This window comes from Buteo buteo, chromosome 1, assembly GCF_964188355.1.
Source record: "Buteo buteo chromosome 1, bButBut1.hap1.1, whole genome shotgun sequence".
In the NCBI taxonomy this organism is placed as follows: domain Eukaryota; kingdom Metazoa; phylum Chordata; class Aves; order Accipitriformes; family Accipitridae; genus Buteo; species Buteo buteo.
In genome coordinates, this window is record NC_134171.1 from 36,226,787 (window position 1) to 36,253,939 (window position 27,153).

Below are 27,153 nucleotides of genomic sequence, written 5' to 3' on the forward strand. Positions count from 1 at the left end.
GCATGCCATGGTCTCAAGTGACTGTAGCTGAAAAACTCAGCTGAAGGGAGCTGGAAGGACTTTTTGGTGCAATAAACTATTACATTGCAAATAAGACAAGATGTAAAGGCAGGGGGGAGGGGGGGATCTCCCTATCGGTATTTCTGTTTACATGAAACAGAATTGTGTACAAAGTCAAGAGCAGTGCAGTGCATTGCTGAAAAAAGCACCAGCAATGCAATCAGCATGATATCAAATGAGCAACAGGGTTGCTTTAAGAAACCAGGACACTGCATCCTGAAGCTCACTGATCGTCAGGCTGAGGGGACGCTGCAGCAGCAGATAAAGCTGAAGTATTTGTTGTAAACTTTCCAGCATTCAGGCTTTATTTGTCCGAGTCCGATACTCCCCTCTGTGGGAGGGGAAGCCGAGGGACTGGCTGACGTCACCCAAAAAGCAGGGATAAGTGCAGTGCCCGCAGCTGTGGGACGAGTAAAAGTTCCTAGGAGGTGTGTAGGGTCGGCTGCCCCGTCCGGCAGGTGCTCTGCTGACAGCACCCTTCCTCCGACAGCTTGGCTCCTCACACAGACCTAAGGAAAAAAGGACAGTAATCAAGGAAAAAAAAAGAAACATCCACAATGCCACAAAATGTTGTTCTCCAAGGACCGGCACCCTGGGGATTCAGGCTCTCGGGAGGAATAGATTTTAACCAACCCTTAATCATAACCAGGGTATGTATTCTTTCCGTTTCCTTTCTATTTATTACATTTTTAAGTTGTTGCAGATTTTTGCCCTTTACTTTTCTGGAGTTCAGAGATGCAGATGAAGCTGTGAGTAGATTAGCAAGTAGCTGCTAGTTCTGAGGAGAGCCAGCTGAATGCTAACAGTTGTTACAAGTTTTGCGTGACATGTTTCTGGGATCGTTTCATCGGTCTCAAATACCTTAACCGCATTTCTACTTATGCCTCAAAAATTAAATTCAAGTGCCTTGGCTGCAGAAAATCTTTGTCGTGATTTCCCCAGGCATTCAGATGAGAAAATTACTTTCGAGCCTACTAAAGGCCAGACCCCACTTTTATCATTTGCACGACCAGCCTCTGTGATCACTGGGGGAGAAGACTGCTTGGCAGCAGCTCCTCACGTCTGGAAGTTTCTGCTTTGCAAACTCTGTGCCAACTTTACAAGATTAATCTGACTCTTATTTAATTAAATCAAGTCCTGATTATTGCCAGCAAAGGCAACAGTGCCTTTTTTTACATATGTAAAAGTTCTCACTTTCATGAATGTTCAATCAGTGAATTATTAGAAAGTTATCCAATCCTGAATACGAAGGAGATAGTTCTTTGGTGTTTTCTGCCATATTTAGAAAGAGCCTATTTACCTTACCCCCCTAATAAAGGGCAAGAATTCAAGCCTTCCTTTTTTCATAGATCTTGAGCTGTTAACTGTAAGTTATTTAAGGAACCAGTTACTCAATGAATGGAGCATATAAAACACTGTCTGCTGCTCTGCATTTACAGACATAGATCTACTCAAAACGCAGGATACGTATTTTGATAATTGGTATGTTTTGAAAATTGTGTTCAGTGCACATCAGACTAGAATTAGTTCTTATATTTTTGCTGCTTTTCAGAACCTCAGACACATTGAGTGTGTGCTCCATGAGCCTCCAAACCACCAATGCCTTTTTTTTTTTTTTTTTTAAAAAGCCCTGCACTATGACTCAATATATACACTATGCCTGGTATTAAACAAACGTCAAGAGCCTTGAAGGATGGATACCACTGGTGAAGCCTTGCAGTAAACATGCTTCTAAACAAGAGGCCGCAGAAAATTTAAGGACCAACCTTTCACATATTATACTAGTAAAAATTAGTTTCATTTAATCACTTATTCCAGATTCATATAAGCATAAAATATTTTACTTATTTTAAACAGAAGTAAACCAGAATGCTATTATTTGACTGTATGTAGCTTCATAACAAATATTCATAGGACACAGCAAAGCCTTTGGAGAAACAGGAGACAAAAACATTGAATTAAAAAGAAAAAAAAATCTCTGTATGTTTTGGGGCCTTCATTGCCTTTTATGGGCCTTCAAAAGAAAAAGTTTCCATTATCTCTAATGAATATTTTAGCGGTGTCTGGTTTGTATTTTCTTTGTGTTTAGATTAAGTGCAATGAAGTTTAAAACTGCAATAACAAAGGACGTTACTATAAATGTAACTTTCTAAAGAATAAATTAGTTTGCAATTGACTCATACCTAGCAAATGCCTCACAAGACATAAGCCATTGCTTTCTAGTATATTACAGAAATGCTCAAAATCTTATTTCATAGTTCTACTTGAATTGTAGTATCTATAGGGAAAAATGGCATGTTTAAGTTTGCTTAGCTCACATTCAAGAATATTAATGGTAGATTTGTTTAATATTTTTGTTGCCGAAGCATACATTTAGAAGAGTCCCTACATAAGTATTCATGCAGTACTCCTTAAGTAGTAGTGAATATTTTGCAAGATCCATATGCCTTGCTTTTGGGGGCCTAGGTATTCCTTTTGTAAAAGGTATCACCAGCAGCCCGTTCACATTTGGCTTAACTGTCCTGACAAGAAAAAAATTATTAGCCATTAAAACAATAACTAGAAATTATTTTTAAACACGTTTTGAATAAAATAATTGGACAGGTGTTGAGTTTGGTTGGCTACAGTCCTTGTTCAACAAGAGAAAGCTTTTACCAGGACTTGTCAAGAGAGACAGACAACATAAGAGATCATCATCCACCTGTCTAAAGAACAGATGTCATCTCCAAAACCCATCTGCGATTTGTTCTGTTGTTTTGACCATTTCAAGCAAATGCAAAACCCACAGATCATAATCACTGGGAAAGTAGGAAGAACAGGAGGGGACTAAAAATAGACATACTCAGATTCTATTAGGGTCAGAAACAACGAATTAACTAGAAATAATGAAACAATGTCTTGAAATCCTTGGAACTTTACATAGATACAAAGAAATTACATCAATTAAACTTATAAAAAACCTAGTCTTAATGAAACTGAATAATTCAGTTTATTCTGACCAGAAGATAACCTTTTGGGTTAAGCATTTAGAAGAATGCAATCCTGGAATTTAAGTCATATTGAATAAAGCATTACAGGAACAATTGAAACTTGTAGAGTTTGGAAGGAAGGGTGAAATATTATCAACTCTAGATTTAAGTTCTATTTTAATATAAACCTTTACAGGTCACAATGCAAGTATTTATATTAACTCAATTTTATATCTAGCCATTCTGCAGACATGCATAACTCTCTTTAGAAAACACAGAACCTGAAATGTTTATGAAGGTGTGCCATGATGAGCTTCATAAGTCTATTAACAAATGCAGAGAGGTTTTCTTCAAAGTTTTCATAGGAGACAGTGCCCCTCATGTGGTTAAATAGTTATCTAGTCTCTGACAACATCTGAATACTCAACATATAACCTTGTATTTATCCAAATCTGAGATACCTAGGATACAGGAGCAACAGGTGTGCCATACAGACATGTCCTGAAGAGAAAGGCAAAAATTTTCTCAAAGCACTGCAGAATCTACCTCATGAAGCCAGAGTGAGCAAGCAACAAACACTACAGTCATAATACGATTCTAAGTGTTCACAATACACATTTAATGTGTCACTAAGTTCCTTAAGAAACAGTATTACTTACATTACTGAGGTACCCACAATATCAGTATTATACCCACAATGTGGTGTAATCTTGCAACGCACAACCTGGTCCCTTTCTATAAAACGTAGGCTGCAGTACTTTTGTCTGTCTGCCTCTCTTCCCCATAAGCAACAGTCAAGATTTCCCCCCTGAAATATTAAGAGAGAAGAGCTGGCACCCAGCCACGTTCCTCCTACCCCATCCTAGCAGCAGATCTCCAGCTCTTTCCATCAAGCCCAGGAAGAGCAGATGAGGGAAAGGATTATACAAGGGCAGGTAGTTCTGCACCCCAGAAGGCCGGGGCAGGTAGAGCTCAGCACCCCCATCAAGGTGTTAAGGCCCAACAGACATATCCCAGAAGCCTGGCAATAATCAGTTCAGCTAAGGAATAGGAAATACAGACTCCCGGCCCTTTCCCTCCTTGCTCCCACCAAACAATGGTAACCCCATTGAACCACATAGTGGTACCGCTGCAGCTGGTAACAATATGCTAAGAAAATCCAAGGGATTTTGCATTACTACCAGCAACACAGAATGGGTTAGGTCCTACTAGCAGCACAGCTGCAGGGGAACATACCATGCTAGACAGATATGCTACTTTATAAGGCAGAATCATTACGTCAGTACATTGCTGCAGTATGCCACAGATAAAGCAGAGGATTTGTTGTGACATGTAAAAAGCATAATCTACCGAGTAACCTATATAAGGGTTATTCAAGCAAGGTTATTCTTGGAGGGAACCAAGAATGGCTGGGTTTGCCCATTTGGGGTATTAGAGCACTAACAGTCATACTCGAACGCTAGGAATCCTGCTGCAGTTTGTCATTCCACACATCTACAACATGCTAAGCAAAGTCAGGAGCCGTTCCAGGTTAAAGGGAGAAGCATGGTCATACCTCTGCCCCTGTCTTATTACAGTAATGTAAGTGGTCTCAGTGTAGTTAATTTATACTAACAGCTGTTGAAGTTTGAGAAACAGAGTATTTTGGAGACTTCAGACTTAGAATTTATGAGCAACTTCCTCGATTCATACTCAAACAGATTATTCAGGCACCTTAAGACTTTGTTAAGCACACACTACACGAGTCCATTCTTTTGGAGGGTGAGGGGGTAAAAGCCTCTGCTGAAAAACTGGAAAACACCAGAGTTGAACACCTCCACAGCATGTTTTCCAGTCCCCCTTAACACTTAATTACTTCTAATAATTGAGATAGCACTTGCTTTGGCTGTAGCCAAACCCATGGTGACAAAAAAAATATCTCCAATAGCTTTTTTACTTCATACATGGCATAGATCAGAGAACTGCTCTTGTAAATAAGAATATATTGACACTTTTGTCCTCCACACTGGGATTCATTTACTTAAAAAAAGCAGCTAGTGTTATTTTAGATGAATCAACCTGTCCCCTTTGTTCTGCTGTTTCAGAAGAGCTGAATTCCAGAAGCTTATGTGCTACATCCATCAATTTCGTGTTGCTGTCTTGGTTATCAAAGGTCACCTAAAATGGCAGTACACACCTAAGGGACCTAAATCCCACTCAGTGACCAAAGGCCTCTTTAAATGGTGTGGTGGTATGACAAGTCACCTGTTTGCGAAAAAAAGGCCTGCAATTCTAGAACAAGCTTTAGTAATATCTAAGGTCATGGCCTCTCTGCAATAGTTATTTTAAAACAGAATTATATTGCATTTCAATTATTTGAACCATGATGTAGAAGATTATCAACAAGACACAAAAAAAAAGCAAGCAGAGAAAGATAAGCTTTGAGCTATTTCTGTGAATGTCACTGACGGTGGTACATTTCTGTGAGGTATGAATTCTGCCACACAGATCACCTTGAAAGATCAGGGCCCTTGGTATTCACATGCAATGCGACTTAAAGCTAAGCACTTTAAGGAGTTCAGGGTCTGGATTAGACAAGAATAAAGAGAAAAATGTCATTTCAGTATTATTAGCATATTTCTGATTACTTAGCAACACAACATGAGAGACCAGGCTAGCAGAAACACACTAACTGCTGTATTTGTCCTTAAATGTGGTAAGAGCACAAGTGGCTTTCTATATCAGCCAGTCAATGGCACATCACGCACATGAACATTAAGTAGCACAATTTCTTAGCAGTTCTATTCTTCTGCTGTTGCCTGGAGTTGCAAGAGAAAAACTTAACTGTTTCTTTTCAAGCAAATTACACAATGGCAGTTGAGACAGAAGATTCAAAGACAAGTTACAGTAACTACAGAAATCAGAGTGGAAACTAATTAATGCAGAAGTGTGAAGATAGTTTCCATCTGATTTGAATTTATGATGAATAAAGCATTTATGTGGTGATCTGACAATGGAACTACAGAGGGTCTGGCAAAACTAAGAACTTACTTTTTTTGTTAGCCAGCATATAGTTGTTTACAGACCCACTCCCTCCCTCCCTCCCTCCCCAACCCCATAGGAAATAGGGAAGCATGGTGAAGTTTATTTTCTCTATCAATTTTCAGGTACACGTGGTGCTTAAGCAGTTAAATTTTGTTTTTTCAGATTACACCTGGAAGCAAGGCTTCAGCTGCCAACCTGTGCCCCGGTGATGTTATTGTAGCTATTGATGGTCTAGGCACAGAGAACATGACACATAACGATGCCCAAGAGAGAATTAAAGCAGCTGTACATCAGCTTTCTTTGAAAATTGAGAGGTATGTGTACATGTCCACTTACTTGTGAAAGAAGATACTACCCAACCAATTATACGGTACAACTATTATATAGTGTAACTATTTAAAATAATTTTAAGAATTTCACAAATCCTTTAAAAAACAAGCACCCAGACCTACCTCACCAACTCCAGATCACACAAGACTCCCCAGAACACTTCTTCATGGGCACAAGATGACTCCCCTCAGGCTACTCACCACATTTGTTGAGCTGTGAACTGTACCCCTGTACTGTCCCTGCTGACTCTACAAGTCCTACGTTTGCTCTCTGTAAACAAGCAGTTCTTCATAGTTTTGGGAAAGAATAAAAAGCTCAGCTAGCTGTCACTTGTTCAGTTACCTCTCTGCTCTAACACTCCCTCAGCCACAGGTGCTTATCATTGCCTCCTGCTCCCAATCACAGACAAAGCTGCGAGTATATCCTCCCAGTTAAGGAAAGCAACATCACATCAGGCTTTCTTAAGGAGTAACAAAGGAGGGGGTTTAAAGCCAACCTCTTTGGTCACAATGTATTAGACCAAATACAGGATTCTCAAAGCAATGTTAAAACCAAAACAAAACTAAAAAACCCTCTTACCTAAACTGCAGGAGCCCAGAAACTTTTTGTGTTCATTTTGCCCAACTAAAGCCAGCAACAGAAACAACCTCCATCTTCACACCTCCCAACAGAGTTTGCTCAGCCTTTAATCAGAATCACCTAGCACACCCTCTCAGCTGCCTCCAGGAATCAGATGGCTCTGACTGACCTGAGGCTCTCAAGGAGGCACAGCACTTTATTACAGCTGACCACAATATTTCTTTCCAAATACAGAAGGTTGGCGGTTTTTTGAAAGGAGCATTGTCAAATTACTAGAGCACACACCACCATTAAAAATTCCTACAGTTAATTCTAGGTTCTGTTACAGATTGGTATATGCCATTCAGCAGCTCTCTTAGGAAGCAATTTTCAAAATATAAGTGTAATTGTGCCTATGAAATACATGCATATTTTTTAAATGCTAAATATTTGTATTTATATAACAAGCAGTCCTAGATTAATGTTTAACATTAATATTACACTATTTTAAAATTAGCTGCCAAATTTCACTTTGTCGATGAAAACAAAATTGTAACTGATATTTGCACGTTATCTCTGCCTAAGTGACTGAAAGAATCAATTGCACATATACTTTGCATACCTAGATTGCGTTCCTCCTACACTGAAAAGCAGACTTTGCATGGATATTGTGGTCATAAAAAAAGAAATTGATGTTGTTCTGGTTTAGGATTACTACTAAAATATTCACTTATTTGTGCAAAATATTCTGAGGACCCAACATTCATTCTGTCAACCATTAAAAAACCCAAAACTGTAAAAATTTCATCAGCTCAGGTCAGAAAGGCATTAATTTCCCTTTCCCTTTGCATGTGCTAACTAGTAACAAATTATTTTCCATTGTTCATAGTATACATAGTTTTTTAAAAAGTAAACACATTTTTATATATTATTTACATATAGTACACATTATATATGGTTAAAGTAGTTTTCTGTTAAAACATTTTAAAAGCATAGAACAAACTGAAAATTTTCAAGCTGCATTATATTTTACAGGAACATATACAACTCTATAGGAATTCAAGTTATTTAAATTCTGCCTTTCTTTCTTTCTTTCCTTCTAGGGCAGGAACTAAATTATGGTCCCCACAAGTTTCAGAAGATGGCAAAGCACATCCCTTCAAGATAAATTTGGAAGCTGAACCACAGGTATGAATTGTTGAAAGTTACTTAACCATTTCTATTCACCTTTTTACACTCTAAATGATCTCCCTTGTGGTCATTAAAATACTTTGAATAGCACTTCATCCATTATCTGCCAGTTTAAGCTAATACAAACCATCACAATTATGATATGTATGAACATCTTTTTATCTGACTGGATTTTTTTTATATTTCAGCTATAACTGAAACAAAACATTAACAAGTGACAACACATTCTCATTTTTCTTTGAAACTGTACATACCACCATAGCTTTATTATGGAAAGAAAATAACTCATTTTATGCTAATAGAGTTTAAGTTGCTTTAGAGATTCTTCATCATACAAGGAAGTTCTTCAATCAGGAATAAATGTCAAGTACAAAAGCAATGCACTCGTATCACAAAAGTTATTTTGATGTAACAGTCAGTTAAATAGAGAGATCCATTAATACTGCATCTCTTTACTTCCATACATTTTTATACTACACCACAGAACCTAAAAGTTACAAATTTGTACAAAACCCATATACTGATCAATAATCGAACCATTCACTACTTCTGACCAGCAAAGTCTTGATCCTTGTATATGACCAAAGCGAATCCAATCAATTTAAATCCTATGAGCTGAAGTGTCTGTATTGTATATAGTTAATTAGCTAGCTACTGTCTACAACTAGTGCTTTATTCTTTTGTCGTTCCTCTTTAACCTACATGAATGTTTGCTGTTCTCTCAAGAGGGGGGAGGGAAGAGCATTCTGCTGATCCTGGAAGGCCAGGATCAAAGCAAGTATGCCAAAGTATTTATTCTGTGCTATCCTAGACAAAACGTAAGTGCAGATTCCATTTAAATAAATCCTAGGCAATAAATACTTCCATGAATTCTGTTTTCATGGAGACACTCCCAAACATAAATATGGCATTTCAGTGTTCCAGTTCTCTCCCTTCCAATCTAAAAACTTGCATTAAGTGATACAGCAAACTTAATCAGAAATAACATAACCTCTTCAGCAGTAGGAGATAGCATAGTGAAGAAAAAAAACATTTGAAATGCATATTTTTGTGGAATAGCTAGGATACACATAAACAGCAATGAAACAAATTCACTAGAAAAGCTACAGAGAAAACCATGTAGGCGTGTATGACAGGAGAGTAATCCCTTTGCATGAAAGCTGCATTCCTAAAAAGGATAGTTACTTAAAAATAAATCACAAGATTTCATTAAGTGCTATTTGGCAGACTATTGAAAGCAGTTTCCATTGGGCAATCAGAAAAACTGTTTCTCCTAGGTTAAACAGCCCACCTCTTCATTTCAGTACCTCTCTCTCTTTCCTTCCTAGGAAAATCAGGACTACTGAGTATATTTAATAAGTAGTAGGCCCCAGAAAAGTAGCAATGCATATAAACAAATATGCTAAACCATTCTAAGGATGATTTACATTTTAGATTAAATTCTTCCATCCAAGAACATCCATTACCCTGATCTCCCTGTGGAAAAAAAATATAGCCTTTTTTCCAACAATTGCTGTAATTTTAAATTAAATTTTACTGCATATTTAGTCACAACACACAAGACCCAGCAGTGTGTATACCAGTAGTGAAAACAGTACAACATCAAAGTTTCTTTAACCTCAGATGACAAATTATTGCACAACTATAACCTGTGCTGTTTAGGTCATATTAGAGTTTGCTGGAGTCCAACAATAAATAAAGGCATTGAAGCCCAGACAAATGGAGAAAAATCCAAAAGCAATATAGTGTTACTTCAAATGTAAAACCCTTTTATCCAAAAGTATTGTATACATTAACTGGTGTGCAGAAATGGAAGATCACTGAGTTCTATAAAAAGCATTTCCTCCATTTATATAATAATTAAAATTATTCAAAAGGTCATAGATGTTATAAATGTAGTCAGATTTTTTTCACTCTTGCCAGAAAGACGTTTTAAAGTTCACTAAGAAAGTTTCACAAGTGTAAGTCAATAATTTAAAATACATTATAAACCAAGTAAATAACAACAATAGATGAAGACTTACACAATCTTCTTAGTATCTAGTTTCTGTTTGCAAGCTAATAAAAGATAGTTATAAATGAAAGTATAACATATTTTAAATTGTTCAGCAATTTGGCCAAATATTTGGCCAGAGAATGCTTACTTTAGCGTCGATGAATGAAAATTATTCTACAGATGCTTGGAGATGGTTATGTGAAAACTGATAAACAACTAAATGCTGTGCCTACCTGCAGCGATGGAACAAGGGACCTTTACACCGTAGCAAACTTTTGCATTTAGGGTGAGCATCCCCAAAGAGTCCTTTGGAGATTTGTATAGGCAATTGTCACAGCACAATGAAAGCTCTCACTGCTTTTTCCTCTGGGAAGAGGAAACTGAGGCAACAATTCTAGTAAATAACTTACAGCAGTAAGTGGCTGACTGAGAGCCACTCTTGAAAGCTACACAACCCCACATAAAAACCAGCCACCTAATTTCGTTAGTCGGGAGCAACCTATAGCATGATGGATAAATAATAGGAAATAATAGACTACTTGAAGTATTACTAATACAATCACATCGTATTCTGTATAAAAGCAATTTAGAACATAAAGTTCCCAAAGAATATAATTAAGAAGAGAAAATAAAACAATATAAATGGCAAACTGTATCTTAAAAATTATTTTTAAAATCCTTTCTGCTGTATTGTCAGTGTAAAACAATACTATGACCTGTAAATTTTTTCTGTTACAATCTCTTTAACCTCATCTAAAATGAATTTCTTTCCATTACCAGAATTTCTTGAATTGTTTTTATTTGGGCTTTTCTTTTTGGCTTCTATCTTTGCCTGAATATTTTGTTCAGTGTGGCTAGGCTTTTGGCCATGAAAGACATTATACATTCTTGGGAGATAGAAATATACTGTACACATAGATAAGTATAAAAATCTAAAAAAAACCCCAACCCACTATTCTAAAAAGTAAGTTTATAGTCTATTACCACTTCTAATCAAGTTATGAAACACTATAATTGTGATAGTCTAATTTTGAGGACCTACCCCCTCTTCCATAACAGCATTCAGAGATAAAGATTTTAGTCACATGATACCTCCAAAATGTAAACATCTGTGTACCGTCAGAGCAATTATCCCCAAGGAATGCCATCATATGGTCCGTGCTGGGTGCACTTCTACAGATTTTAGGGGCTACATTCATTCTATTCCCAATACCTGTATCAATGCAAAAATGTAGTTAGCCCTGCAAAAAGGATATCAGTCAGCTGGAAAAAAATTAAGAAATGAAATGCTGTAATTCTCAAATATTCCTGATTAGGAATTTCAACAACCTCCAGTTCTCATTTAGCTTTTGAACTAAAGGAGGACTTTTCACAGATTCAATGAGATCCAATAAACACAAGAGCTGGACTATTTTTGCTGCTGTATGTTCTGTCACTGATATTTTATATGAATAGATGAATTAAAAAGAAAACAGAATTTAAGTCTAACTAACTGCAAATACTTGTTTCACAACTGTTACATTGTAAACATGCTATTATGGTGCCATATGTCTTCCATGCTGTTCATTTGTCAACAAGAAATAAAAAAGGGGGATGAAATTACAATGTTCATGGTTGTTTTTGTTCGTTTTGTATCATACATGGATTTAAATAAAATTTAAATACTTTGACATTAATATCATTTATCAAGTAGACATGATCCTAAACACTAGTAGATTATTTCCATTTACTAATACATTTTGTTAACTGCAACCCAGTTCTATCAGACAGAAACAAGGAACTGCAAGCAAAATCTTTGTGCTTGTTTATCTGATTGCTGCTTTCAGTAGCCTCTTACAGTGCAGTGCTGCTAAACATTTTTATTTAATAAAACTGCTTTTTACTGTTTGCATTTTCTGGTTGCACATTCTATATATCCATGACTTTTCTTTAGGTCTGTTTCTAATTATATTTCTGAAACTGTTGTTTTAAATTAAAACAAAGGGCCAATTCACATTCAGGTTTTCATAATTTTTAAAAATTATTCACCAAAACTTTGAACAGAGACTTGATGCTGTCTGAGAAAGGAATTAATGTTCTGGGGAATTAACAAAAATCTAGAGATGTCAAAAATGTGTCCGTGCTTATCTAATCTGCTCTTCTTATCTTGATTTATTCAGTGGATTTTAGCATTCAAATATCTTTTTTTTTTTTTTGGTAATATGTTGTACTTGTTCTAACTGGAAATTTTTCTAGCTTTCTTAAAGGCTAAGGTAATCTTAAAAAGGCATTTCTGCATTAAACAAAACACTTTGTTTACAGTTTTATTTAGTGGAACAAGGAGACTGGTTTGTGTAGCATGCAACACATAAGTGAAAGACCACAACTGCACCTGAGTAATTTTAAAGTTGAAGATGTTGGGTGTGCCACCATTAAAAAATATGTGATAGCAAATACCAGACAACATATACTGTACACAGTGATTAAGCCGAAGGCTCCTGTACCTAAGATACAAGCTTCGACAATTTGAAATAAATCTCTATCAGAACTTACACTGTCTATAGGTCATATGACACAGTGGGATAGCAACATAAGTACAGGAATGGTCTATAGTATTGCAGGTGTATTTCTAGTACACCAATCACACTCAAAACCAAAGCCAAATCAGAGAACTGGCAAAGATTTCTATGAAAATTGAAGTATTTATGTCCTGTGCTATTTTAACATTGCAAGTTCCAGTCTCTAAAGAAGAGACCAATTCAAATTGTAGAAACCTATTTGTTAGGAACAAAAGCTTTTTATTCCATACGGATGGAAGTTCAAGTGCTCTCGCAGCACTGTCTCCGAAGAGCTCTGCAGGACATCAGGACAAGGTGATGGACTACAGCAGCAAACATTCTTCACCCACGAGCACAGAAGGGAAAAAAAAAAAAACTCAGCAGATGACAACACTATTTTTTCCAAAGTCCATATTTCTCTGGGTTAGGGATGGACCAGACCTGAGCTGACCGGGACTCAAAGGAGACTGTATTAAATATGCACAACACAAATAATTCATTTTTCACACAGTCAACAGTCTTTATTGTTCCTGGCCAATCACTACAGAAGAACATTTTAAGTTATCTGAAAGGTCATCAGAGATTTTGTTTCCAGATCTTATCCCTATGAATTCTACAACTGGAGGCAATTATCTGGGCCAACAATAAACAAAATCGTATTCCAGAAATAAACAAACATAGGCAGAATGATTTCCAATTTACCCATTTCTGGGTTTTACATATTTATGATGATTTCACATTATCTTTAAATTATACAGCACCACAATTTTTGATGCACAGGTATGCTTCAAAGTATGGAATAAATTCTGAAGAATATCCTTGATCTGATGTACAATCAAGACTATTTCCATAAAAGAAGTGTTAAAAATTATGTGCTTTCTAGGCAAGACATTTACAATAAAATCTTCACATTTTTGTGAGTCCATCAGCATGTGACAAAAATGCAAAGGCAGAGATTAGCACTAAAGCAAAGCAATGAAGCTAACTATACATGGAATGTTTCTAAAAGAAGATGCTAACAGTGCAAAATCTAGAGAACAATACAACAGATTACTATAATATTCATCCCTCCCATTTCTTCTTACAGTTGCACACTATTTACAAACATGGAATGCCTTCTGTTTGCCCTGAAGCAGAAAAATACTAGTCTCTGAATGTGTATGGCTTAAGTAGCATATAGAAAATTCATGGAAAAATATAGCATGCTTGCACCAGTTCAAAAATAACAAAGTCACAAAAGTAAAACATGCAGAGATTAACAATACTGATGTTGTCAGTTTTACTCATTACTAGCTTTGGTGTGCATTGTAGCTTTGTGTATTTTGTCTGCCTATCATGTACAGGAATTCAAGCCTATTGGTACAGCTCACAACAGAAGGGCCCAGCCTTTTGTTGCAGCAGCAAATATTGATGACAAAAGACAGGTAGTGAGCTCCTCCTATAATTCTCCAATTGGGCTGTATTCATCTGGCAATATTCAAGATGCACTTCATGGACAACTGAGGGGTCTCATTCCTAACTCATCGCAAAAGTGAGTACTGGTATTTACTTATAATATGTGGCCATTCGTGGTATATCACTATCTGTTCTGTTTTCAATTTAAAAGTCCAGCTCTTGCTGTTTTTTTCTGATAATCAGGAGTTGATTATCCAAAAAAATGGTGATAAATGAAGCAATTTTTTCCAACATAGAAAACTCTCCATTCAGCTCTGTAGTAGCAATGCTGCAGGTAACTAAAATTTGCCCTCTGTGTTGGGCTGCAACACTACCTACCGTCATCCTTCTCTCTTACAACTGCACTTTACTCTGAATGTTTCTGAACACTAATGTGATTGTATTTTGAGTACCAGGAATGTACAAACTAAACACGGTTACAATTTTAAAACTTTGTTAGCTACTTTTTAACTAGCAATAAGCATTTGTAGGTCAAAGAAAGTTATTTTAACCCTCTTTTATTTTACAGGATACGAACTACTTTGAACACAAGCATAATATTCGGCCCAAACCTTTCATAGTCTCAGGCCGAAGCAGGTTATAAACTCTGAGTGCTGTGCTGGATTTGGATGCATGATGTTATTTTTTAATGGATACTCACCATTCACATTAATAAAACATACTGATGCATTTGAAATTTATTCATAGTAGTATATAGCCTAACACTGAAATAAATTAAAAAAAAAAAAAAGGCTGACTTGCAGAGATCAGGCTTGAAATTCAAATTTCTATTTCCAAAAGAAAGCAGGTCCACACTCCCATCTCAGTTACACTGATAAGAGTCTGAAGTAACTGTATTCATGAACCTGATTCAGTTTACAGCGTAGCACCAGATATTGTATACTTATAAATCTATGGCACTTCGAAATTCTTCTGTCCAAATGGAAATACATGTAATTTGTTAACTTGCTAAATAAAAGATAGCTAGTTATATAAGTTATCATCTAGGCCATTCAGAGATTTTAAGTTTGCTTTTCAGCAGACCTCTATTCAGAAGGCAACCTAATGCAGAGCTAAAATAGGAGAACTATCTGATGCCACAGAGGTGTAAAGCTCCCAAATGCAGAAAAGATAATATATTTACATCCATCACTTTAGTGTAATATTCCTCTATCATAACTGGGGATGAACTGCCTCACTTACTATTATTTACATTATTAAATACAGAGAGGAAAAAACAATGCAAACTGTGTGGCTAAAAGTGCAAGGAAGCTCAAAAGCGCATGAGTGATGCAATACATTCTAATGTTACCCTTTATCCTTTCTAGCAGTAGCACTTCTTACCAGTGGACTTAGTGTTCTGCATTTCCTTCTGAAAGTTCAAAATGCCTGTGTTCCGATTGTACTTATTTAAGTGTGACAAACTAGACCAGAAAAACAGGATGATAATTGATTCCTGTGTACAAAGGACAATCTCATATGGATTATCAGTTTTGAGATGTGTTAAATTTTTCAACCACCTGAGTGATAAAGAGGAGACTGTAGAAGATGGATGGAGTCCCATCCTTCTGCGAACAAGAACTATCAATGCAGAACGCCACCACAGTGGAGAAAAGGTGCCCATCTCTCCTTGCAGTCTGATGCTGATACAGGATAAATGACAAAACAGTCCTTAGCAAACATGCATGGCCTCTAACCATAGGCAGCACTTACATACTGTACCTAAACTGGCTTTTAGACTACTAGGTACCATTGACAGGTACCTAATCAGATTGATGGAGATTCAAATGAGCGTATCAAGAGCCTTATCTCCTAGTTCAAAAACCTGAGTTACACAATATTTTCTGTGAAAATATTGAAGTATATGGCCATTTTCCAGCATGTCAGATGGGGGAAAAAAACCTGCAAAAATTAACCTGACAGTGATGTGACAAGTTTCAGAACTTTAGTTGGGCAAGGTCTGTCAGGTGTTCTAGCACTGGAGAAGTCTGTGTTTACAAACTGCAGAATCTCTGACACTGGGTGTTACATCAACAAAACCTTGCTTGTCACACTGTTTGTCTGCTACATTTTTGTCAGTCTGGCTGGATATTTACCCTCTGCTAAACACAGCAAAAACCAAACTGCAACCTTGACTGTAAATATCCCTTTAGGACAGACAGCTGAGGACTTTGACTAAAAGAAGAACTGATTATGGACCGTGGGTTTGAGCTAACAGATTGGGCATTAGCCACAATTTTGGACTTTACTCTGGCAAAACTACCTGGAAATTACATTTAATGTATAATTATATTTTATTTATACTTTATTTATAGTTTATTCTGTTTTAACATTACCTTGGCTGCTCATAGCAAGAGTCGTGCTTTTTCTAGCCTTTTCCTGCTACTTTCCATTTACTAACACTATCAGCACTGACAAAACTTACTCTACTGCAGAATCTAAAGGTGGTCTTGATTCTCCTAGAAGAAAAGACTGTAAATTTATAAGTTGCCCCCGTGTGAATTTTTTGGCTGGCTCATGCTAGGCGATGATGCAGAACTGTACTTTTGTTTTGAGGCTTGCCTACCATTTCTGGAATTAGCTTTCTTTTGATATGTCTTTGATGGTAGAGTATATATTTCCCTTTCCATTTTTGAGAAAGTGGTCCTACACAAATTCACCTCTGAATCAAAGGGAGAATTGTGGGTCGTCTTCTCCACCCAAAAGTAGCTACTGGGCAGAGTACTGAACTATGAGAATGGGAAACAGAGTATTCTTCCAGGTTTCCACAGAATCATTCAGCTTGGAAAGAACTAACCACAACCCTGATATGCAGGTTGAATGAAAAGAGATTAAGCATTTCCCTGATAGCTCTGAATATCACATAAATGGTAACCAATGACTGTGGAAAGCCTGGGTTATGTGCTGTTACATAGCAACAACAAAGAAATATCCCATAACAAAGAAAGCCTCTGAGGTGCCATGGAGAAAAGACTGAAGTATTAAAAATAGTGACACTGAAAAAGACTTTGGGCTTAATGTTCACGTTGTTTTACTAATCCTTTTCCAGAGATGTTAAATTGGCGTGCAGTAACTTTACTTCAGTAACATCAAGCAACATTAATATTTCTAAAAAACTGTACATCTTTTTTATTATATATAAATTATATGTAAAATCTACTTCAAAAGCAGTAAAATTAATTCTCTGAATACATATCCATTGCTCTTGTGAAGGACCACTTTACATTCTACTGGAAACACTGTAATTTGGAAATGCAAAAGTAAGCCTGGCTGGTTTAGTATCTTTTCTTCTTTGAAATGTTCAACAAATATTAAAAAAAAGAAATACATTGTTAAACTAATTTTAAAAGATTAATAAGTATCTTATTGTAGAATTTAAGGAAATCTAAGAACTGTGACACCCATTATTTTACACTACTTGATAGTAGTCTCTTCAACTGTGGACCGAGATGGTTGTGAGGTACAGGACTGGAATGATGCGACTAGGATTCCAGTACTGCAGGTGTTTTTTCTGTCACTGACATGGACAACTCACATAACCTTTGTATGCTACCCTTTTGTAAATGTTAAGAGTTACTCACCTAGAACAAAGAATTTTAGGGAGGCTTAATTAATCCTCAATAAAATCTAGCATTGAAAATGTAAAGTAATATTATGTTCTGAATTATTCAATCTATCAAAGAGATTTTACTATATTTAAAGAAAATGCATGCCAGAGTTTTAAGGACTGCTTTATAACTGGCATTGATACTTTTTGCAGGAAAATACTTTTCAGTGAATATGCATACTTTTGCTTTTCTCTACTTTCTATACTTTTGCTTTTCTGTATCTGTTCTATTTACTCTTTTCAGCCCTGTTAACATCACCATATTCCTGTACTTTTGTCTTTATTCTCTATAATCTGATACGCATTGCACACTCTTCTGTAATCTGGCTATTAACACAGTGGATGCAGCACTCCTTCAGGAATTGACTGTGGCAGTGGACGCAGTACCCCCTCTTCAATTAGCACGGTTAGCTCTATCTGCCCTACCGAGCTGAAAGCAGTGTCAAAGATGGCCCCTAACATTCCCTTGGAGATGGAGCTTCCCGGTGTCAAGATTGTACACGCTCAGTTTAACACACCTATGCAGTTGTACTCAGACGACAATATCATGGAAACACTGCAAGGCCAAGTTTCTACAGCTCTGGGGGAAACACCTGTAATAAGGTAATTAGAGCAGTATCTTTAATATTTATGAATATACAAGTTTAGAATATACCAAAAATCATGAGCTTTAATAATATCACACTGTTTCTCTGAAAATGGGTAAAAGGGTAACAGAGAACCTGTCATTTAAAGCCATTCCATATTTTCTTTAAAATACTAGTAATTTATGACTTTTAACCCAAAGCATTAAAGGAGTCTTTAAGAATTTACAAATAAATATTTCATAGGACATAATCTTGTATTTGTAGCTAATAAATAAAAACTGATGATACTACCTGGACTATTAGCTGACTGACCACTCCGAATCAAGATTCTGATTCCCTCCAAAATTAAAAACTATTTATTATTATAATTATTATTAATTTAATAACCATTTAATAACTTATTCTTATTAATAATTAATAATTTACTATTAGTAACTAAAATTTATTTCAACTGTTGAAATTCAGGTTACAAAGTTTAGGAAATCTTGTAGATGTTCATAGTGTTCTAGATATTTAACTCCCATTCAGGACGACTCATTCAGTACGACTAGCTCTTGTCCAAAAAGAGCCAGAACTGACTTCATAGGCCTACTAATCTATCTCTGACTTATGAATTTTAGCCATTGCAATGACTAAAAGGCAGGTGGGAACCTTATGTATCTGGATAACGATGATTATACAATAAAAAGTTTTAAAGCACTATTCATTTTTTTCAAGGAACAATTCATCATTCACATTGCTTTATCTTTAGTTTTGCATAATGGTAACTTATTTTTCTGGTTTACAACTGTACTTAAGTTAATAATTCATAATACGTATGGTGTAAACTAAAGCTAATTACTAATATTTTAAATAAGCAATAATCACTGGCACCAATGAGCCTTCTTCAGCACCTTGCAGAATTGGGTTGTTACTAACTATAAAAATCATATTTATATAGAAGTATTAACTTCACCCTATCTGATGAAAACTGTAGTTCATGAAGTTTTTGCAGAGTGATGTTACTCTACTGCATGAATATTTATCCTCAATCACAACAATTAGAGAACAATTTTTAAAAATTTGCTTTTTCTTTATTCTGAAATTGTGGATTAAGTCCAGAGTAATCAGATTTCACAAATGCCTGTGGCATTCCCAGTTTGAGAACTGACTTTCTACAGAGGTTTGAAATGTCTTTTGTTGTGGGATTGGTTTTCACTATGTATGCATTTAGAAGTGTTATCTCACTCCTTTGTGTCTGGTTTTTTGCTTTCTGTATATAATTGTATTATACTTGTTTCACATTCATAAATATTTTAGTAAAGAGGAGAGAATCAAGGGTTTAAGTAGCCATTGGTGAGAATTGTAAATAAGCATCTTCAATTCATTAAAAGCTTGTGACAAGGCAGTGGTAGTTTCTTCACCAGCTTAAAGGTGGCTCGGAGAAATCTATTGATTGATGAAGATGCAAACAATTAACACAAACAACAGGGGTCACTGCCCAACTGCCGCTGCTCTTACAGAGCCATTTGACAGCTTAGATGCTACCCTGTGAAACAAACCAAACCATATAAAGCAAAACCCAGTCCGGTTCCTTGTGGAATTAGGTAAGTTTCCACTAGAAATAAGCAACTAAAGTTTAACAGACAGTAGGAGGCCAGTTGTAACACAAAATTTAAACTGGACACTTATGTGTATATCAGTGAGATAACAGACTTCACTGAAGTAAATTTGGACCTTTCTAATTAGTCCCAGTAGCAGTTTGAAATTTACAGATGCCACACGTTCAGCCTAGTTTCTGCCAGTGCATATAGTCATCTACTCTTCCTCTCAACTACTTAGGATGTTAGTTATCATGATCAAATTAAAATATTCATCACAGTTTAAAATACCATGAAATATTCTCAGTAAAATCTTTGGCTCATGGATCATTGGAAATTCAACCATCAGCTGTTGTTTGGACAATAATTTACTTTGTATTTTTATCATAAAATTGGCATTACAAAAAGTAAGCTGTGTCCCATTCTAATTAAATTAAGAAACAGAATTTCCATTCATCAGTGTTCACCTCTGTTGTGGTTTAACCCCAGCCAGCAACTAAGCACCACGCAGCCGCTCGCTCGCTCCTCCCCACTCCCAGTGCGATGGGGGAGAGAATCAGGAAAAAAAGTAAAACTCATGGGTTGAGATAAGAACAGTTTAATAACTAAACTAAACTAAAATATAATTATAATACAAATATAATAACAAAAATAATAATTGTAATGAAAAGGAATGTAACAAAAAGGGATAAATTAGACCCAAGAAAAGACAAGTGATGCACAGTGCAATTGCTTACCACTCGCTGACCGATGCCCGAGAAGTGATCCACCCCTCCCAGCCAACTCCTCCCAGTTTATATACCGAGCACAATGTTCTATGGTATGGAATATCTCTTTGGCTAGTTCGGGTCGGCTGTCTTGGCTCTGCTCCCTCCCAGCTTCTTGTACACCTGCTTGCTGGCAGAGCATGGGAAACTGAAAAATCCTTAACTTAGGATAAGCGCTACTTAGCAATAACTAAACCATCAGTGTGTTATCAACATTGTTCTCATACTACATCCGAAACACACTGTACCAGCTACTAGGAAGAAAATTAACTCTATCCCAGCCAAAACCAAGACAACCTTACAATGCTCACTACTATGCAATACCTACTTCACTCTTTGTCATCTCCGTAAGTTAAATAAGTAACAATTATCTAAGCCAAATAATGACTATATTAACTAGTGATCGAGCCAACTTAGAAAAGGAAGAACAACTTCATGTCATGATACTCCCCCAAAAGATTTGTTTACTTAGGTTTTGGCTGACCTTATGTAAAGATGTGAGCTGTGATTTTAACAATATTCTTGAGCCCCGTTGCTGAGAAAATGGAACTTCTGGATACCGTACCAAAGAGCACCTGGTACTACAGCAGTTGATTACAGGAATGCAACTGCTTTGAGGTTAAACACAGGTACCAGCCTACTTCCAAATGCCATTACAGCCAGAACAGTAATTATGGAAATACTTTCATGAGTTTGTAGATTTATTTTTGTAACAATTGCACAGATATTTTGTTTCCAGCACTTTTTAGATCAAGAAGAGGCTATATAAAGCAATGCTACCTGGAAGAAAGAGTCTTTCAGCAGTTGTAGAAACACATTGTCTTTATGTTTGTTTCCTGAATCATATTCTATGCCTGGTAGAGCTATTGCTTTAAAGTTATGTTTGTTAAACTGCTTTATCTGCTCTTCCTCCCTGTGATACAGTGACCCATCTCCCAACTCAGTTCCTCAGTCTGACGTGTACAAGATGCTGCATGCCAACCAGGAGGAGCCCAGTCAACCTCGCCAGTCTGGCTCCTTTAAGGTGCTCCAGAATTTAGTCTCCGAGGAAGGTGGTTAATAATGACATATTCTACCTGTTCAAAGCATTTTTAAATGTTTGTGGGAAGGGGGAATCTGAGAAGAAAATATGAGAGATCAGAGCTGTAAGAATTTCTGAAAGCCCAAGTCATTCTGAATCTTACAGATAGCACACTAGCCTCCTAATATTTGTCCCCTTTGCTTTTATAGCTAGCAATCTCCTGTGTGAATAAAATGGGGGTGTTAATCACAGTTTTCAGAATCTCTTCTCAGATTTTAAGATTGTTAACGTAGAAAGTTGACTTTAACTGAATGATAAAAAGTTTTATGCAAGTGAACTTTGGGGATAAGCTGCATATACTCATGATACCAAGAAAGAAAACACTCTCTTCCACATCCAGGAAAAGAGAAATTTAAACCAACTCCTAAAATAAGTTTCACCCATCACCTCTTCATTCTAAATAAAAATTGAAGAGAACAATATAATTTACAGTCATATTTCCTTCAAATGAAGAAGTTATGAAAATAACATTACTAAAGGCTGCAAGTTTGTTATATTTACAGTAAGTGTAAAGAATAAAATACAACCAAAATTAACCTAAGAGATAAATATTTATAATTTTAATTTTTATATCTCAATAGTTACCAGAAAAGGGATAAATGCATCTAATTGTGTGTGTGTATATATATATATATCATTGTGGTATTTTGCTTGGCTTTTTCTTGTATTTTGCTATAATTTTGTATTCATATCATGTTACTAATCTTTCTGAATTTGTTGTAGGGTTAGTTATATAAATAAGCAGCTTTCTAACAATAGGTCTTGACTATGTTAAGTTGCTATGTTAAAGCCAAACCCTCCTCCCTCTCCTGCTATACCCAAGACCTACTATCAGAGAATTAGATGATGTCTACAAGACAGAGAGCAATATATATATATAATAACTTTTGTACTTGCTTTTTGGCTACAGCTACACAATATTTTTCCCAATTCCAAAGAGGTGGAATCTGGCCACTAAACTTGTATAGAGAAACTTCATTGTTTGGTGATATAAGTGAAAGCCTGTAAATACAACCAGAAGTGTATTTACAGGAAAATTATTTAACTGCATCAGATGCTTTTATATCAGCCTGTACATAACAGGATTGTTTTGTTTCTCAGATGGACGCCCCACGGGTACAAGAAGTGTGAAAGCACCTGTGACAAAGATACCTACTGCCATGCCTGGTGTCCAGAAAGTGCCACTGTGTGACAAGTGTGGGAATGGGATTGTGTAAGTTGTTTCTTTTTAGTTTTAGAAATCTCTAGTTCAAGCACATGTCCCCAAACACCACCGCAGACTACAGGAATGCTTTCCAAGTGATGGTCTTGGTCTCCGCCTGCATCAGTAGAGAAATGCTTCTAGAGAATGGAGATATAAAAACACATTGTTCTAAATGCCAAATTATTAACCTATACCTCATCCACTTTTGATACAGATGATTTCAGTTTTGATGATCTACCATCAAGGCTTTAATTAAGATTTCTCAGGACCTTATGCAAGTCAATCATTAACACATACATAACAACACCAGCAGTTACCTGTGCTGCATTGTCTCAAGCTGTGAATTCTCAAAAGTTTCTTGGTACTGTAAAGCATCCTTCTCCCAACCCACTGGGAGTATCCAGAAAGCTCTCTTCGGCCTATTTCAAAACTACCACATTTCTATCTGAATGACATCACTAACTTCAGCAAAGAACACAGATAATGATGAGCTCAGAGAACACAGTCAGTGAGGAAAAGAAATGTGGTTTTTAAACTCATTTTGTCACCATTTTGATAGGTTAGACTGTACTTTCTGTGTTGTAACCAAACTAACATGTTTCTTCAAACTCTGGTTTTCCAACGAACTATTGAACCATGTGATCACCTCTATGTCATTTTATGTAACTTACTCAAACTCAGCTTCCAACCTTAAATTATATAGTAGTTGGCAAAACCACCAGATGAACAACCTAAGAGCCTTAAGATAAATACCTAGAACTTACTTTGTGTCATACTGTAGTTTCTTCTCACTTTAAATTCATATGAATTAATTGTTTTTTTCTTTTCATTGTTTCCCCATAGAGGAACAGTGGTGAAGGCACGTGATAAATACCGGCACCCAGAATGTTTTGTGTGCTCTGACTGCAATCTCAACCTGAAACAAAAAGGCTACTTCTTTGTAGAGGGCCAACTATACTGTGAGGCTCATGCACGAGCTCGCATGAGGCCACCAGAGGGATATGAAGCAGTTACCGTTTACCCAAAATGCTAGTCTTACGTTAACACAGAAATATATGCATGCACACAAAAAGCCATTAACAGCTTAGAACTGCAGTACAAGTGTCAGGACTTCCGCCTGATTCCAAAGTAGCAGCTTTTAAACTTTTTCTTGTGGGATTCTGAGGAAGGTGGAAGTCCCTATTAGCCAGCAGTAACATTATACCACTAAAATTCTGCTAAAATATTATCTTTGAAGTTGCCAATATAACTCAATTAAGTATAAACTAAAACAGATGTACTGGAATAAAAAAAGTGAAACAGCTGAGGTATTACATTATTATTACAGCATATACATAAGTGCTGTAATCAAGATATTTTTAACATAAATTAAGTACCTGTGCAAACAACAAAGCCATCAGTGTTACAGGCTGGGCCCTAACAAACGTAGAAAATTGACAGATCATTAGAAAAGCAGCTATTTTACAGGGATACTACAAAACAAGCAGTTGTTCATGTCTGCTTCCACCATCTATTTTTCAACTACCATTAATGTATGCCAAAAATAGATTTTGCTTACTTTGCTTTGAATTTGGGGTTATATTGACTTAATTTTCTGATTCAGCAACTGTGATAATGAATAAATACCAAGTCATACAATAAAATGGCTAGAATAATAAAGACTGTTTAATAAGAAGCAAAACACAAGTTCTATGTTGTTTTAATTGTTTGTGGTGAAATCAGCTTTCACATCACTTAGCAGAAAATTGTTCTATGGCAAGCACACACACACATTGTTTTTTTGAAAAACAACCACTAATAGGAACTCACTGCAAATTAAGAATGAAAGTAAATTTAAAAACCTTTTTTGCATAAAATGGTACGGGTTTTTTGCATCTCCATCTTTCAACTTCATAATAGAAACAATGGGGAAATATCATCATAATATCTTTATTGCTGGTAAATTAAAACTTGGACAACTTTAAAAATAGATGCTAATTAAAATATGCAAAGGAAAGATCTTTTATAAAAAGCCTGGTGAAGTCCTAAGGAAAAAAAAAAGGCTGAAAGAATACAGTTTTTAAATCAATTTCTGAAACTTTTTAAGGGCTACATTGCTTTCAGGTAGGTGCCAGCTGCATATACACCTGACTGATAAACTGAACCTTAGCATTTGCAAAAAATATCAACGTAATTCATAAATGATTTATTGGGGTATTTTGAACCCACTTTAAAGTAGAAAAATCTACAAAATTTGTATCAAGTCTACAAGACCAGCAGAAATTAACAAATCAGTGGCAAACAATCTTACATTGCAGAATGGGAAAAGTATATAAAAAGCTTAAAGTGTAAGAAGAATATGGGATCAAAATAAGAATTTGTATATACTTTAAATATCTTTTAAAAATTCAGATGAGTCCCAAAGCTTGAAATACCATGTCCACATATTCAAAGACTTTTCAAAATGTCTTAAAGTATTATTTCAGAATTTAAATGTTTTAAAAATGTGTGTGTCACTGCATTTATAATTTATGTCTGCATATCAAAAGCAGACATAAAAAAGTGTTGCACCCTTTTAAAGGTTAGCTCCTGAATTATTTTTGGGCACAAAACATAATTCTGCTCCTCATATATCATGGAGGCTATGTGTAGCTTTTAGATTATTCCACCGTTAAAGCCCAAAAAATAAATCTGAAAATCCTTTTGAAAGTGAGAGTGCACATGTCTATTTTACAAACCTAAAATGTCATCGGTGTTTTAAAATATTTGCTTAATGTTCATTTCTTTGTGGAGTAACTGAAGGTAAAAATAAATCTACTACATACGATAAAGATTCTGTATTTCTTTTCAACTGTTATGAAAAAAGAGAAAGTGTGTCAAGCCACTGGACAATAACAGAAGTTTGGCATTTTCAGCCTGACAGAAGAGTATGCTTCAGATTTATCAGACCACTGGCAAGAATGAAACACAATTTTTGTATTAGGCATTTGAGTATATAATCTGGGCAAAACTAGCTTTCTAAAACTGAATGAGATCATATGCTTTCAAAACTGAAGACCCAAAACAGCTCTCTGTTTAACAGGCCAAACATACCAATTGTAAATGTGGGGAAACTCTCGGATATGTAGATACAAGAACGGTTAGGTTAAAAGAAAGTCATAGAACATGACCTGATACCAAAACTTTGGGGAAAGTTCAGTGGCACTGCATCATCACACGGTGCTATTTTGAGAGGTTTGAGGTTGGACATGACTTTGATAGAATTAGAAGGTAAGCCTATCTAATTGCAAGTACCGACCTATGTGAAAACCTTTATGCTGATATAACATAAAGGAAACAAAGATTTTTAATTAATGCAGATTCTAAAATCCTTGATCCTGACACAAGAGATAAAAAGGAAATCTTATCCTCCAGTCCCTTCAGTTTGGAGGAACTGAATATAGAGATTTAAATGTGAGAGAAAGATACAGTCATTCTCTCCATCACTTGCTCAAGGCTCAATTCTTTATCTCAGTAGGGTGTCAGTGGTTCCTGGCACAAATCCTTTACAAACTGTCCAGCTAAAGAACTATCCACTTTATCTTCTGGCTTAAGAATGGCATAGCCAGTGAATCATAATAGCTTAACGCTACTATGCTTCTCAACTGTGTCCAGGCTTTTTTATATATTTATTACAAGCCAAAGAGAGCCATAGCATTTATTTTTAGATGGAGAGAAAGATAGGAAGTGTGACTTCACATGCTTGTTATCTTGACTCTTCAGATGTTGATCAACAGGTGTGAAAAGCTTTCCTCAGCTGTGCTACTGTTGCATAAACAGCAGGGCTGTTCTGGGAGATGTTAAAAACTTACATGAAACTGTAATCCTCCAAATGAGTAAGCCAAGAATTGCATCTGAAAATACGCAGATTAATTTATATGGTACTTTTGTATCAATTATTCCAAGACAAATGCTTTTGGTCTTTTAAGTAATGCTGAAGTGTTGCCAACAATTTGAAACCTAAAAAGTTCTCTAAAGTACTTAAAAGAAACTATGTTGTTTCCATCAGCTCAATAACTTTTTTCAGTTTTTCAGCCACATTTCATCACTTAAAAAATTAGGCTAACACTTTTGTTCAGCTCAGAAGTATGCTGTTGAAAGAACCCCCCATCACTCCCACTTCCTGCATTTTGGTTCACATCACACAACTTCAGAGTGCACAAAGTGGTTTCCTTTACGATGAAATTCAACTAGAAGAAGATCTCTGGGA

General features: G+C 36.0%; 1 protein-coding gene and 1 long non-coding RNA gene across 6 annotated transcripts in view; one reads left to right on the forward strand and one right to left on the reverse strand.

The window, feature by feature from the left end:
* LOC142030905 (uncharacterized) overlaps positions 1–27,153 on the reverse strand; it is a 115,881-nt gene that overhangs the window by 81,186 nt on the left and 7,542 nt on the right. The gene's annotated exons all lie outside the window — the stretch shown is intronic.
* PDLIM3 (PDZ and LIM domain 3) lies at positions 443–25,735 on the forward strand. Of its 3 annotated transcripts, XM_075027371.1 has the most exons (8): positions 451–710; positions 6,216–6,367; positions 8,045–8,129; positions 14,629–14,696; positions 18,046–18,309; positions 21,565–21,692; positions 22,823–22,934; positions 23,769–25,735. In XM_075027371.1, exons 1-8 carry the CDS (start codon positions 618–620, stop codon positions 23,956–23,958), a joined length of 1,092 nt encoding a protein of 363 aa, XP_074883472.1. In that variant the 5' UTR covers positions 451–617; the 3' UTR covers positions 23,959–25,735. The 3 variants fall into 3 exon arrangements, with proteins under 3 accessions (XP_074883482.1, XP_074883472.1, XP_074883491.1); XM_075027381.1 differs by lacking the exons at positions 14,629–14,696; positions 18,046–18,309 and adding an exon at positions 14,009–14,196 and having other exon boundaries at positions 443–710; XM_075027390.1 differs by lacking the exon at positions 18,046–18,309.

Excerpts from the sequence above, each read along its gene's own strand:
- PDLIM3 (XM_075027371.1), top strand. The coding sequence starts at position 618 with ATGCCACAAAATGTTGTTCTCCAAGGACCGGCACCCTGGGGATTCAGG. Across the intron at positions 14,697-18,045 it reads ATAGTCTCAGGCCGAAGCAG|TGGATGCAGCACTCCTTCAG; the intron begins GTTATAAACTCT and ends CTATTAACACAG. Across the intron at positions 18,310-21,564 it reads GGGGAAACACCTGTAATAAG|TGACCCATCTCCCAACTCAG; the intron begins GTAATTAGAGCA and ends CCTGTGATACAG.